At 40.3% G+C, this 12,646-nt stretch overlaps 1 protein-coding gene across 1 annotated transcript in view; it reads left to right on the forward strand.

The window, feature by feature from the left end:
- Positions 1-12,646, forward strand: part of CENPF (centromere protein F) — a 56,315-nt gene that overhangs the window by 17,855 nt on the left and 25,814 nt on the right. Inside the window, exons 8-11 of the mRNA XM_033196431.1 lie at positions 2,443-2,568; positions 3,976-4,104; positions 5,938-6,060; positions 11,620-11,755. Coding sequence (XP_033052322.1) covers positions 2,443-2,568; positions 3,976-4,104; positions 5,938-6,060; positions 11,620-11,755 — 514 coding nt within the window. The remainder of the gene's footprint in view (positions 1-2,442; positions 2,569-3,975; positions 4,105-5,937; positions 6,061-11,619; positions 11,756-12,646) is intronic.

Genomic DNA, 12,646 nt, shown 5'->3' on the forward strand with positions numbered 1-12,646 from the left:
TCTCAGCCTCATGGGTAGCTGGGATTACAGGCGCATACCACCACGCCTGGCTAATTTTTTTGTATTCTTAGTGGAGATGGGGTTTCACCATGTTGACCAGGCTGGTCTCGAACTCCTGACCTCAGGTGATCCGCCCGACTTGGCCTCCCAAAGTACTGGGATAACAGGCATGAGCCACTGCGCCCAGCCCCTCCAGGTTCTTAATACTTGTTTGTTCTGTGCTTTTTGGGTTCCTTTTTTCCATTGAGCTAGAAATCCACTTAACTGAAAATGCGTTTGCTCTTTTCTGTCTTGTCCTGAGGATAATATGACCTTGTCATATGTGTAACTGAAATAAAATAAAATTATGCTATGTTTATGCTGTTTCCAGATCTAACATTAGACTTAACTATTAAATAAAATGGAATTACTGTAACAAAAGTCAATATCGTGTTCTTAAGTGAACATATGCTGTTTGTAGTGTGCCTTTTCCAAGTATTTACAAATTGTGAGATACAAGGCTAGAATGCATGGAGAAACAGAGTGTTGAGCTGGCAGCAGACCTGGAGTTCAGCACCCACAGTTTACAGATAAAAAGGTCCGGAGTAAGTGCCCAGGGTCATGTGCTACGTATTTTCAAGGACTTGAGCTCTGGGCACTATTTTAGAGTATTATGGAGCATTCATGACACCTAGTGGTCAGATACTCTTATATGAATTAGGTATCATTGATAATAGAATGTTGTTTAAACAATTTTAAATAAAATACAAATACCTTCTAAAGACTCTTTTAACCTGCTATGTTTAGTAGAAAAGGATTCTTGATTCCAGGACCCTTTAGTGGAATGTATTGCAGTTTGAAGGAGTGCCAGTAGAGGGCGCCACGGGTTCATTCATTTACTCTGTGGTGCAAAGGTGTTTTTCTTTATTTTTTTCCCTGAGATTTGTCAACCATCAAAATTTTGAACCATCATTTGAGCAGTGACTTTTTTGTTTGTTTGTTTTGAGACCGAATCTCACTCTAATTGCCCAGGCTGGAGTGCAGTGGCACAATCTTGGCTCACCACAACCGCCGCCTCCTGGGTTCAAGCAATTCTCCTGCCTCAGCCTCCCGAGTAACTGGGATTACAGGTGGGCACCACCATGCCCAGCTAATTTTTGTAATTTTAGTAGAGACGTGGTTTCACCATGTTGCCTAGGCTGGTCTCGAACTCCTGACCTCAAGTGATCTGTCCACGTCGCCTCGCACAGTGCTGGGATTACAGGGGTGAGCTACCACGCCTGGCCTGAGTGGTGACTTTTGTCTGAGTTGTTTGCTCTTGTATCCCTAATGCCCAGAACAGTACGTGACATGTATGGTGGGCTCTCAATCAATATTTGTAAATTCATATTTATTTTTGTTATAAATAATCTCCATAATGCTTTTCTTTGGGCCTTTGAAAATTTAAGGGCGATAAAGATAATGACAAGAGTGTCATTGAACATCTGCCTCAAAATTTTAACCTTTTGAGTTTCTTATTTTTAAAGTTCTGATATTTGCAAAGTCATTTAGTCAGGAATGACCAGCTTTCTTCTTTGGTTAGTTAATAGTTGGTGATTGACTGGTCACCAGGATTTTTGAGTGAATTCTTTGTAGCGATTGAGTATTACAGTGTTTTCTTTTCCTCTGAATTCTTAGTTACATTTCTAATATTTCTCATAATTTTAAATCAGACTTTGGAGAATCTACATTACTAGAGAGATCTGCCAACTTGGAGCACATTTCTTTTGTAGTGGAGAATTCTACCCCACCAAGATGAAGTTGTCTTTTTATTCCCTGGTCTTTATAGAGTTGTTTTGTAGGGCAGTTTAAGGATTCGAGCCCATGGGGAATGTAGAGAAGAATGGCTTTCAACACTTGAAGAGTTAAAACCATTTTGTTCCAATCTAATTTTAGAAGAGCATCCTGAATTTTCATGTAATTCATGTCTTAAAAATTATTTTAGGTATATCTGGCTTTGTGAAAAGGCAATGGAATGTTCTTTGTGTTGCTTATGGCAGCATGATTAAAAACCAGTTGTGATACTCTCTGGAGTCCTGTGAACCTCCTGAAATTTAAAGTGGCATATTGGGAACATTGTGGAAAGAACGTTTTAATATTTAAAATTTACCACAAAATCCATTATGCTTGAAAGAGACTATCATATGAGGGTAATGGGCACCCTTTGATGATTTTACAGCTTTTAAATTACATAGGCTAACACCATTGCATTTTAACCTCTCATTTCCCTGCAACAAAATGTTAGAATCGTTAGACATACTGATCTTTTTTTTCACGGCACAAATTAGGAAGTATTTAAGTGGGATAATGCTTTACATCCTTGCTAATAGTTCCTAAACATAAATTGTTTGCTAAAACACAAAATATTTGTTTGTTTACCTGAGTAATATTTATTTTGTCTTGAACATTTTTACTCGTTATTAGTGTACTGCATTGGAACAAAAACTGAAAAAATTGACGGAAGATTTGAGTTGTCAGCGACAAAATGCAGAAAGTGCCAGATGTTCTCTGGAACAGAAAATTAAGGAAAAAGAAAAGGAGTTTCAAGAGGTAAGGTCAATGGATTCATGAGGTGTTTGTCTGAAAGGCTTTTTATGGACTTTTCATAGTTTGATCACTTGGAAAGGGGAGTTGTTATCACAATTTTGGAAATTCTATTAGAGGGGAAATGCTTTGTGAGCTAAAGGTCACCTTATTTTCCTTCACATCTTCATTTTTGTGCTTTTTTTTTTAATCTTTCAGTTTTTGATTAGAGAAGGGAATTAGTATTCAGAATTCATCCTGTTTTCTGATTTGTTTGAAATTTGATATTCAGTAGGAAAGGATCACATTTCTTCTTTTGGACATTTTCTCTGCTGTGAAGGAAATTGTATTACATTTTCCAGTAGGTTGAAGGAAATTGTATTACATTTTCCAGTAGGTTAAAAATTTTTTTTTCTTTTCTTTCACTCTATTTCCTTTGTAACTCCAGTTTTTTTTTTTTTTTTTTTTTTTTGTGTGAGATGGAGTCTCGCTCTGTTACCCAGGCTGGAGTGCAGCAGCACAATCTTGGCTCCCTGCAACCTCTGCCTCCCAGGTTCCAGCAATTTTCCTGCCTCAGCCTCCTGAGGAGCTGGGAGTACAGGCACGTACCACCACACCTGGCTAATTTTTGTATTTTTAGTAGAGACGGGGTTTCACCATGTTGGCCAGGCTGGTCTCAAACTACTGACCTCAGGTGATCCACCCACCTCGGCCTCCCAAAGTGTTGGGATTACAGGTGTGAGCCACCGCGCCCGGGCAACTCTAGTTGTTTTTAAACCTGTGGGTTGGCAAATAAATTAGGAGGGTATTTGATGTGGTGGGGAAAGCGGTTGGCAGGAGTGAGGGTGGAAGGTGCCCTTCCGTAAGTATCTGCCAGTTTGGTTCTTTCAGATGATTTAGCCTGAAAGTGCCATATGGATTAAGAGTCTATAGATTTTAAATAAGAGTGCCTGGAAATGTTAGCTAGTATCCTTCTGTGGTTACTAAAGTTAATAGGTAGCATATACTTCCTGTCCTTCTAAATTTGAGCCCATTTAAAGTGGTATACAGTTTTTCGTGTTTTAAACGCCGTTTTTGAGTATGTTTGGTTTCTTAGTTGAGCTTTGACTGTTGTCGCTCAGTTCTGCTCTCTTGCCCCTAATCCTTCAAAGTAGAGGTAATTAATTTAAGACTGAAGATGAGGTGGAAACAGGCTAGTTTCCACGTGGTCAACTGATAGAGTTCTTACCCTTTCCCTCAGAGACCTGGACTGGATGCCTGGGCCCAGCATGGAGCACTGAGGCTGATTATATTCATTGTTAAGTGGACAGTTCGCTCAGCTCCTTGCTGTCTTCTGTGCTCTCTGTGCAGTTGCCCGTTAGGATGCTCATGCCTCACCCTGGAGTCTCCCTACCGAACCATCATTGGGCTGATGCACCTGCCCTTTTTTTTCAGGAGCTCTCCCGTCAGCAGCGTTCTTTCCAAACACTGGACCAAGAGTGCATCCAGGTGAAGGCCAGACTCACCCAGGAGTTACAGCAAGCCAAGAATATGCACAACGTCCTGCAGGCTGAACTGGATAAAGTAGGAACTGTGTCTCTCTCTCTCTTTTCAGTCTTCCCCTCTTCTTGTTCCTTGTACCTGTTACTTCTCTACCATAACTGACGTATGATACTTTCAAAGAAAAAGCGCTCCACCTTCACTCTCCATATCAAAGTGGAGAATGTACAGAACAATTCTGGCTCTAGGTTTCCTCATCTAGAGAAACAGTGGGGGTGAGTTAGAATTTCAGATCCAGAAGTCTGTGGAGGTTTCTGATATTCTGTTGGTGCTTGGATCTGTGACCAGGTGGGAGCTATGCCAAGTAATTTGTGCCCCCAAGTCATTAAAGCACTGAAAATTATAATCACTTTACTTATTTAAGACTCACTCTCAAAATGGTCTCATCCAGTTTTGTGACTTTATATATCATTTATGTGATGATGACTCTGCCCAGCCTGGATGTCTGTTCTGGACTTCAGATGTGTGGGTGTGTGCTTGACAGTCCACTCACGTGTCTAAAGGCACTTCACAGCAACATGCTAAGAATTGAACTCTAGGTATTTTCTTTTCCAAAACTACTCCTCCCTTAGTCTTCCTCACCCTGCTAACTTGCACTTCCATTCTCCACATTGCTGGGACCAAATGTCCCAGTCATGGGACAAAACCTCCATGTCACCTTCTATTCTTCTTTTTCTCTTACACCTGAAACTGCTGACTCTACTGATGGATACTTACATGACCAACATTTTCTTGTTCCCTGTGGCACTGTTTGTAATATCATGGGGCAGATATCTTTGTGTATGTGTGCTGATGTTTCTGTAGGGCAGATTTCTGCATGTGAAATCGATAGCCTAAAGAACATATGCATCCCAATATTTGTGTGTGGTTGTTTTGTCATTTGTTTGTTTTGTTTTTTTGAGACAGACTCTCCCTCTGTCACCCAGGCTGGAGTGTAGTGGCGTGATCTCGGCTCACTGCAACCTCATTGTCCCGGGTTTGAGTGATTCTCCTGCCTCAGTCTCCCGAGTGGCTGGGATTACAGGCGCCTGCCACCATGCCTGGCTGATTTTTGTATTTTTAGTAGAGACGAGGTTTCAGCAGGTTGGCCAGGCTGGTCTCAAACTTCTAACTTCAGGTGATTTGCCCACCTCAAACTCCTAAAGCGCTGGAGTTATAGGCGTGAGCTGCCCTGCCTGGCCAGCATCCTAACATTTGATAGTTACTGCCAAATTGCCCACCATAAAAGCTGTAGCAGTTACTCTCCTACCAGGTACAAAAGAGGACCTGTTTCCTCTCATCCTTGCTGATTGGAGATAGTCTTGGTTTTTAAAATTTTTGCCAATTGAGGAGTGAAAAATACTGTTGTATCATTTTTTAAATTCACACTTCCTTGATTACCATCGAAGCTATCTCTTTCAGTAGCCATTTGTATTTTTTGTATAGTTTTCTGTTTCTACCCATTGCCCTTTTGTTCAATCATAGGGGCGCTGTGTATGTTGTATTACAGATGTATCTTTTATTCTGTTATATATATTGAAAGTGTGTTCTCTTAGCCTGTTTCTTATCTCAACTTTTTTTCCTTTTGGTTATTTATTACCACCTAGCTGTTTTATTTTTTGTGGTTAAATCTTTTCCCTTTGTGGTCTCCTTGCCACACCCAGCCTCTTTCATCTCTTCTATGCTGCCACTGAGTGACGTTGCAGGTTCACACTATGGTATTTTAAGATATATTTAGCTGTGACGTATATTGTATCTCAACCAAAATAGATAGCATCCATTTTTATATTCCATGACCGTTTTATTGTTTAAGAACACAAGATTAATGAAAAAGTAAAGAACATAAAAATGAAACTTGTCCTCTTTTTCTTTTTGTAGGTCACAGCAGTAAAGCAACAGCTAGAAAAAAATTTGGAAGAGTTTAAGCAGAAGTTGTGCAGAGCTGAACAGGCATCCCAGGCGAGTCAGATCAAGGAGGATGAGCTGAGGAGAAGCGTGGAGGTAAGGGAGGAAGATGCTGAGTTTTCTCCACTTATTTATAGGACCAAGTACAAGGGGAAAAGAAAATTCCTATTCCATTTGTCAGTAGCTTATCATGACTATGTGCCTTTTTCTTTTCTATTTGCTGGAAGTAAGTATTACAGAATGTTCTGTATATAACCCATGACAGACTATGATTGCTTATTTTTCTATTCTCTATTCTGTATATAATTACTAATAGGAATCTAGCAGTTATAGCATATCTAGCAATATGCATCTACAACATGACTTGTATTGAGAATATGTACTCCTTCCTTAAAGATTGTTTTAGACCCCCTGGGAGGTGGAAAGATGGAAGGAAGGAAGGGATTTTTTAAATGGAAAGAAACAAAGTTGTGGATGGGATGTATCATCTAAATCCCTTTTCTAAGTGTTGGCATTTGTGTCTTTCAATATTAAAAACACGTGGAAAGTCACAGATTTAAATAAACAAAAGTAGTGACAGATAGAGTTTCTAGATTAAAAATTCTTATAAAAACATCAAGTAATTGTCAATTATATGACTCTGGCTTCAAAAGTGGATACTGACCTTAATGTTCAGCCGGTGCACGCCCTGGTTGACGGTGTCTTTGGAGACTTTGTTTCGTCCACAAAGTGGTGGATGAGGGTTCCGGAATGGCATGGATATCCTGATGTGATTTTATGCATACATACTTCAATTTGGCTTCTCTCTGAATTTATTTAGTGGCCTGGAGTTTATTTTAAAGGGCTTAATTAAGAACCATTCAGTGACAGTTAATAGACTGAAACAATTTGAAAAGAGCCGTAAATCAACATTGTAATTTTAAGAAGAGGAACAACAAAAGAATTGTAGAAATTTCTTCTCCATCAAACCCTACAGGAAAGAATGTTTTTCTGTTTATTCTTTAAATGTTCTATGATCACTTTTTAGGCTGTAAAGATTAAAAAACTTTCTCTGTAAAGAACAGTTATTTGTTCAATTGAGGAAAGTCTAACTGTATTTATCCCCACTGCTTTGCAGAGTGTATCACGATGGTAAAATCAGAACATCTGTTGGTAGCAGACAGGCGATTGTTAAATCAGCTAACCCCAAAGGGGCAATACTGCTGGAGACAGGGGGCCATAGCTCCAGCCACCAAAGTGGAAGAAAACTTCAAATCAGATGATGGTTTCATCAGCAAACGTTTTCAAATGGAAGTGTTTGTTTCAGCAAAACAAATGTTTGCCTTTTGGCCAGTGGGGACCAACCAACAGATGCTTCTGCTAACATTTCCACAGGCAGACTGGCATCGAACTCTTCCCTCTGTGAGCTTCCCTTTCAGCCAGGAACTCTCCCGCGACTCCACTGGCTGCCTGGTGGAAACATTTTGTAAAAGCAATCATCTGGTTAAGAGAGTCCAAACACTTTTAAAGCTGCTTGCTTGGCCAAGTCGCAGTAGTGGGCTGGACATTGTCTTGCAGGTGTTTCTGAAGACTCATTCATCCCCACAAGGTCTGGTCTGTGAGCTATAGCACTGTCCTCAGTTAACCCTAGCCTGTACCCAGGTGCCTGCATCATGTTTCACTGGCATTTCATTGATGTCTGTGTCAAATGAGGACATCGATGTGAAAGTGCCTAGCACAGGGCCTGGGGATGAAGTTAGTATTTGTCTTCATTTATGGTTATGTTTATGTCGGTGTCATCTTTTGAAGGTGATAGCAAGATTTCAAAGAGTTTGGCTGGCTCTTGTGTTTTGCATTGGGATTGGGACCAGGTAAGTGATGACGCCGGTTGGAGTGGTGGTGTAACTTAGTGGGAAAATGGTTGTGGCTTTAGAGTGAATGAGATCTGAAATTGCATTGCTTTTCTGCCACCTACCGCGATGTGATCTTGAGACAGTGGCTTACCCTTTCTCAGTCTGACTTTCCTCATCTGCACATAGGGACAAATCATTCTCCTCCCTTTTCAAGGCTGTATTCTTGGTTAAGTTAAATGTTGTATGTAAAGTGCTTAGCCCAGTGCCCAGCACATAAGTGCTTGGTCAATTATTGCAGTCCACCACCTGCTCATTGCTTTGGTCTTCACCACTGCCATGAACTTTTGACGTTAGCATTGTTTGCTGTCACCTACAGGCACAGAAAGTGTGATCAGGGGACAGTGCACTTGATTTTTCTCATATTAAAATTTTGCCTGTTTATTATTGTGTCACTCTGGGTATCTTTCTGTGTCTAATTATAAGTAAGCACTAACAAATTTAGGATGCTTATAGGTTTTGGATGACGAAATAATGTGACAGTTGTACTGAAATTTTCCTTGTCCATGTTTAGTAAACATGCTGCTCACAATGAGAAATTATCAGTACTGGAAATGTTATTTAATGGCCCAATCAAGGGTAAAGTTAACATTTAGCATCAAAGTGAATGGAGGGTTTAGATAAGCTGCTCATCCAGTATCCAGTGCCAGCCCCATAGCATTGGGGTTAGGCAATAAAATACCATCGTTTGACAGTCAAGATGAGGGAACACTTGCCTAGGGACCTTTCCAAGCATAGGGATCTGTATTACACTAGGTCCTCTAAGGAGCTGGCTCTGGCAAGCAAGAGAGATGAGAAGGAAAGGGAAAAACACGTTCTTTGCGTCCATCCCTTATCCAAGTATATAGGCTTCACCCAGCAGGGGACATATTAAGCTATATTCATGGATGGGATCATGAAATGCCACACAGTAGCTGAAATTTGTTTTGTCTGGCCCTAGGAAATGATGCTTCCCTTGCTGCTGCTAAAGCGAAGTTGATCTGGGTGGAATTGCTTGCTAAGCTCTAATGCTGGCTTGTGGTTATAGGGATTTTTGTTGTGTTTTTTCCAGCATAGTACCCAATTTTGCAAATCATGTGAGAATGCAAGAGATGCCTAGGAAAATGTATCTTTGTATGCTTAACTCATTGTTGATAATGAGATACCCAATCAAGTCTTAAGTGGCTGTAGCCCCGTGGAAAACTAATTGTTGATGGATGGCAGCTTGCACATCCATTTTCAGATGTTCATTTTCTAAATTCTGGCCTTTTAAAATTCTTGGGTTAGTCATAGCCATAGCATTATAAGCCTGCTGGGTCCCAGGATTGGCTGAACATTTCTTCGTTAGAAACAAATATTTACGGAGCTAATGCCAGAATAGAGAAAGTCATGTTAATCTTTCCATTGAGCTTACTATTCATTTAAATGTCTCCAGTTATGGACAGACATGGATCGAGACCAACAAACACATAAACATAAAATTCCCCCTGTTTCCCTGGTGCCCTCTCTCTCTTCTTTTTTCCTTCCTTCCTATTGGGATGCACCCTGTTTTGCACAGTGGCTTTCCAGCTCTCTTGTCAAGCCTCCAGATGCAGGTGTCATTTGATTTGATAATTTTTTTTTTTTTTTTAGAGTAAGAAAATATTTTTTCATTTGCAGACTAAAAATGCTAAGTCAACCCAGGTAGTTATATTCTAGTTCCTCTTCTATGTTGACCTCATTCAGCTGATCTTAGCATTGATTACAGAAATCTGGCTACTGTTACATTTTGGGAAGAAATACTACTAATAATGCTACATTGCCCCTGTCAAAGTGCTTTAAGCTGTTTGTCCTTTCACACCTGTGATCTCATTTGAGGGGTGATTATTCTGAGTCTGAAGAACAAACCAGTCATTATGGGTTCCATAGTTTAATGATGCTAATTTAAATCAATAACATTGTTTCACCTTAATGATCGTGCTTTGCAAAATTTAACACTGACTAGTGTGAATGTTAACCTATCAATCTTGAGCTCGGTTGGAGCTGCCCTTTAGTTCTGATTGATATCTTAATTCGATAGAGTGTCAGTTTAGCGGCACAGAAGCGGGATCAGGACATGGTAGATGGAAGTATAATAACTACAACAGGTTTCGTCTTATTTTAATGATGAAATGAACGTATATACATGAACAGAGCAGCTGCCAGCAAGTTTTCAAGTACTTTCTACTAGCCAGATTCTCCCTCTTCTTGAATTTGGCTTTGCTACATCGGTACCCATCTGCTGGTAGTAACCAGACTGATAATTGAAGGCAGCCTTCCAACACAGTATTGCCACGGCCATCTGTTTTCTAACAGTGCAGTAGGGTTTTGGAAGATGGGTCTTAATTGTTTCTTTAAGATTCAGAATTTTTCCTCTACTTCATAAAGGGGTCATTTTGGTAGTTTTGAAATGCAGTTTAGAAAAAAGTTAGCTTTATGTGATTTTTTCCCCCCTTAAGGCTGTGACGCGTTTGGTTCTCTCAGTTTGTAATGATGTATGCCAATTCCCTGTGGTTCAAAGGATGGCATACAGTATAGGTTGAGATACTTGTTTGTTGTGTGTGTCTTATGCGGTTAATAAGCAATAGAGTTTTTCTTTGGCACATAAACATTGCTTGCTTTTAAGATTCAGAACATGTAGGCCTAATAGATAGTAGAATGGAACTACATATGTACCTATACTACTTCATTGCATGTTGTTGCATGGATAGCTCTTCAATCAGTTGCCCAAAGAGCCTGTTTTCACTGTGAAAGATCAGAAGCTAGAATTAATTCTTCCTCTGTGTTCCAGCCCTCTGATTTTCCAGAGCACACTCAATGTCTCTTTAGTATTTAGCGCATCCTATTGTGTATTAAATGATTAGTTTCACATCTTCCCCCACTGGAGAATGTCTGCCCCAAGGGCAGAGACTCTGTCTTATTTATGTTTGCATTTTTCATGATGCACATTCCAGCATCTTGAACATTGTCGGTTTTCTTGGTAAGCATTTATTGAAGGTAATTTTTCTCACAAAATTATTCCTGTAACAGCAAACCTTAAGTTGGTTTTGCAATGAAAAGTAAACATTTGTGCTTTGATTTTTTTTTTTTTTTATTAACAAGTTAAATGTTTGCAAAGTATATTTGGCCATTCAGGTGTGATAGGAACTTGGAGGTTTTGTCTTGAGGATCTTATAGATAGGATTTTCTCTTTGAGCTTACTCTTTAATGAGCATATGAACAATGAGAAAGTTCAATGAAACTTCTTGAAAGAAATAATTATCTTCAGATTTGGGTTTGACGCTGTTGTCTTCTTTTTTTTTTTTTTTTTTTTTTTGAGGCGGAGTCTCGCTCTGTCGCCCGGACTGGAGTGCAGTGGCCAGATCTCAGCTCACTGCAAGCTCCGCCTCCCGGTTTACGCCATTCTCCTGCCTCAGCCTCCCCAGTAGCTGGGACTACAGGCGCCCGCCACCTCGCCCGGCTAGTTTTGTATTTTTAGTAGAGACGGGGTTTCACTGTGTTAGCCAGGATGGTCTCGATCTCCTGACCACGTGATCCGCCCGTCTCGGCCTCCCAAAGTGCTGGGATTACAGGCTTGAGCCACCGCGCTTCTTTTCATAACATTATTTAAGTAGGAATGTCTGACTTCATTAGGTACTCAAACGGGGAAAATGTGGTTCTTTCCCTAGTGAGATACACAAACAGTTCTGCTAGGGACCTTTATTAAGGCAGAAGTCAAAACTTACTTGAGCATTCGTTTTGGCTATAACCAATTAAATGCGTGTTTTAGGAAATGAAGAAGGAAAACAACCTCCTTAAGAGTCAGTCTGAGCAAAAGACCAGAGAAGTCTGCCACCTGGAGGCAGAACTCAAGAACGTCAAACAGTGTTTAAATCAGAGCCAGAATTTTGCAGAAGAAATGAAAGGTAAGTAAACTTAGTGTTTTAGAGTTAACTTTCTAAGCTATTATTCCCGCAAGACAAGATGGATGGCATTAACACATTAGAGAAACTCTTTGGATTTTTTTCCATATATTCCCTTAAAAAGATGTGTGCAGTTGATGTGGAAGAGTTTTCCCTCTTCCATTTTTTAGTTTCCAGAGTGAGAGGGGGACTTTTATTTTATTTTTTTTTTTGAGACGGAGTCTCGCTCTGTTGCCCAGGCTGGAGTGCAGTGGCCGGATCTCAGCTCACTGCAAGCTCTGCCTCCCAGGTTCATGCCATTCTCCTGCCTCAGCCTCCCAAGTGGCTGGGACTACAGGCGCCCGCCACCTTGCCCGGCTAGTTTTTTTTTTTTGTATTTTTTAGTAGAGACGGGGTTTCACCATGTTAGCCAGGATGGTCTCGATCTCCTGACCTCGTGATCCACCTGTCTTGGCCTCCCAAAGTGCTAGGATTACAGGCTTGAGCCACCGCGCCAGGCCGAGGGGGACTTTTTAAAATTGGAACATATTGAGTCCCAAATGCCTGATGCTCAGCACTTTGAAACCAGAAGGGTAAATATTTTCCACACAAAGCTAAACTTTCAGTGCTGTCTTTCACCCCCGAGTGCTATTCTCTGTGTCTCAAGTGTGCTTGTTAGTTATATCCGGACAGCTCATCTCCTGACTCATTAACATTTCCCTTATAATGGAAAAACCCTATATGAAATGATGTTTTCCAAACTCCTAATGACCATTGTTTTTTGATGACTTAGTTGACTGAATGATTTTATTTTCTTATTTTAAAGCCAAAGAATTCTGCTCTACACATGAAATGAATCCATTCTTGGTTTCATATTTGTATGTTTGTGCCGGATGTCTTCTCCATACCCTTATT

The sequence above is a fragment of the Trachypithecus francoisi genome, unplaced genomic scaffold, assembly GCF_009764315.1.
Source record: "Trachypithecus francoisi isolate TF-2019V2 unplaced genomic scaffold, Tfra_2.0 Lachesis_group5, whole genome shotgun sequence".
In the NCBI taxonomy this organism is placed as follows: Eukaryota; Metazoa; Chordata; class Mammalia; order Primates; family Cercopithecidae; genus Trachypithecus; species Trachypithecus francoisi.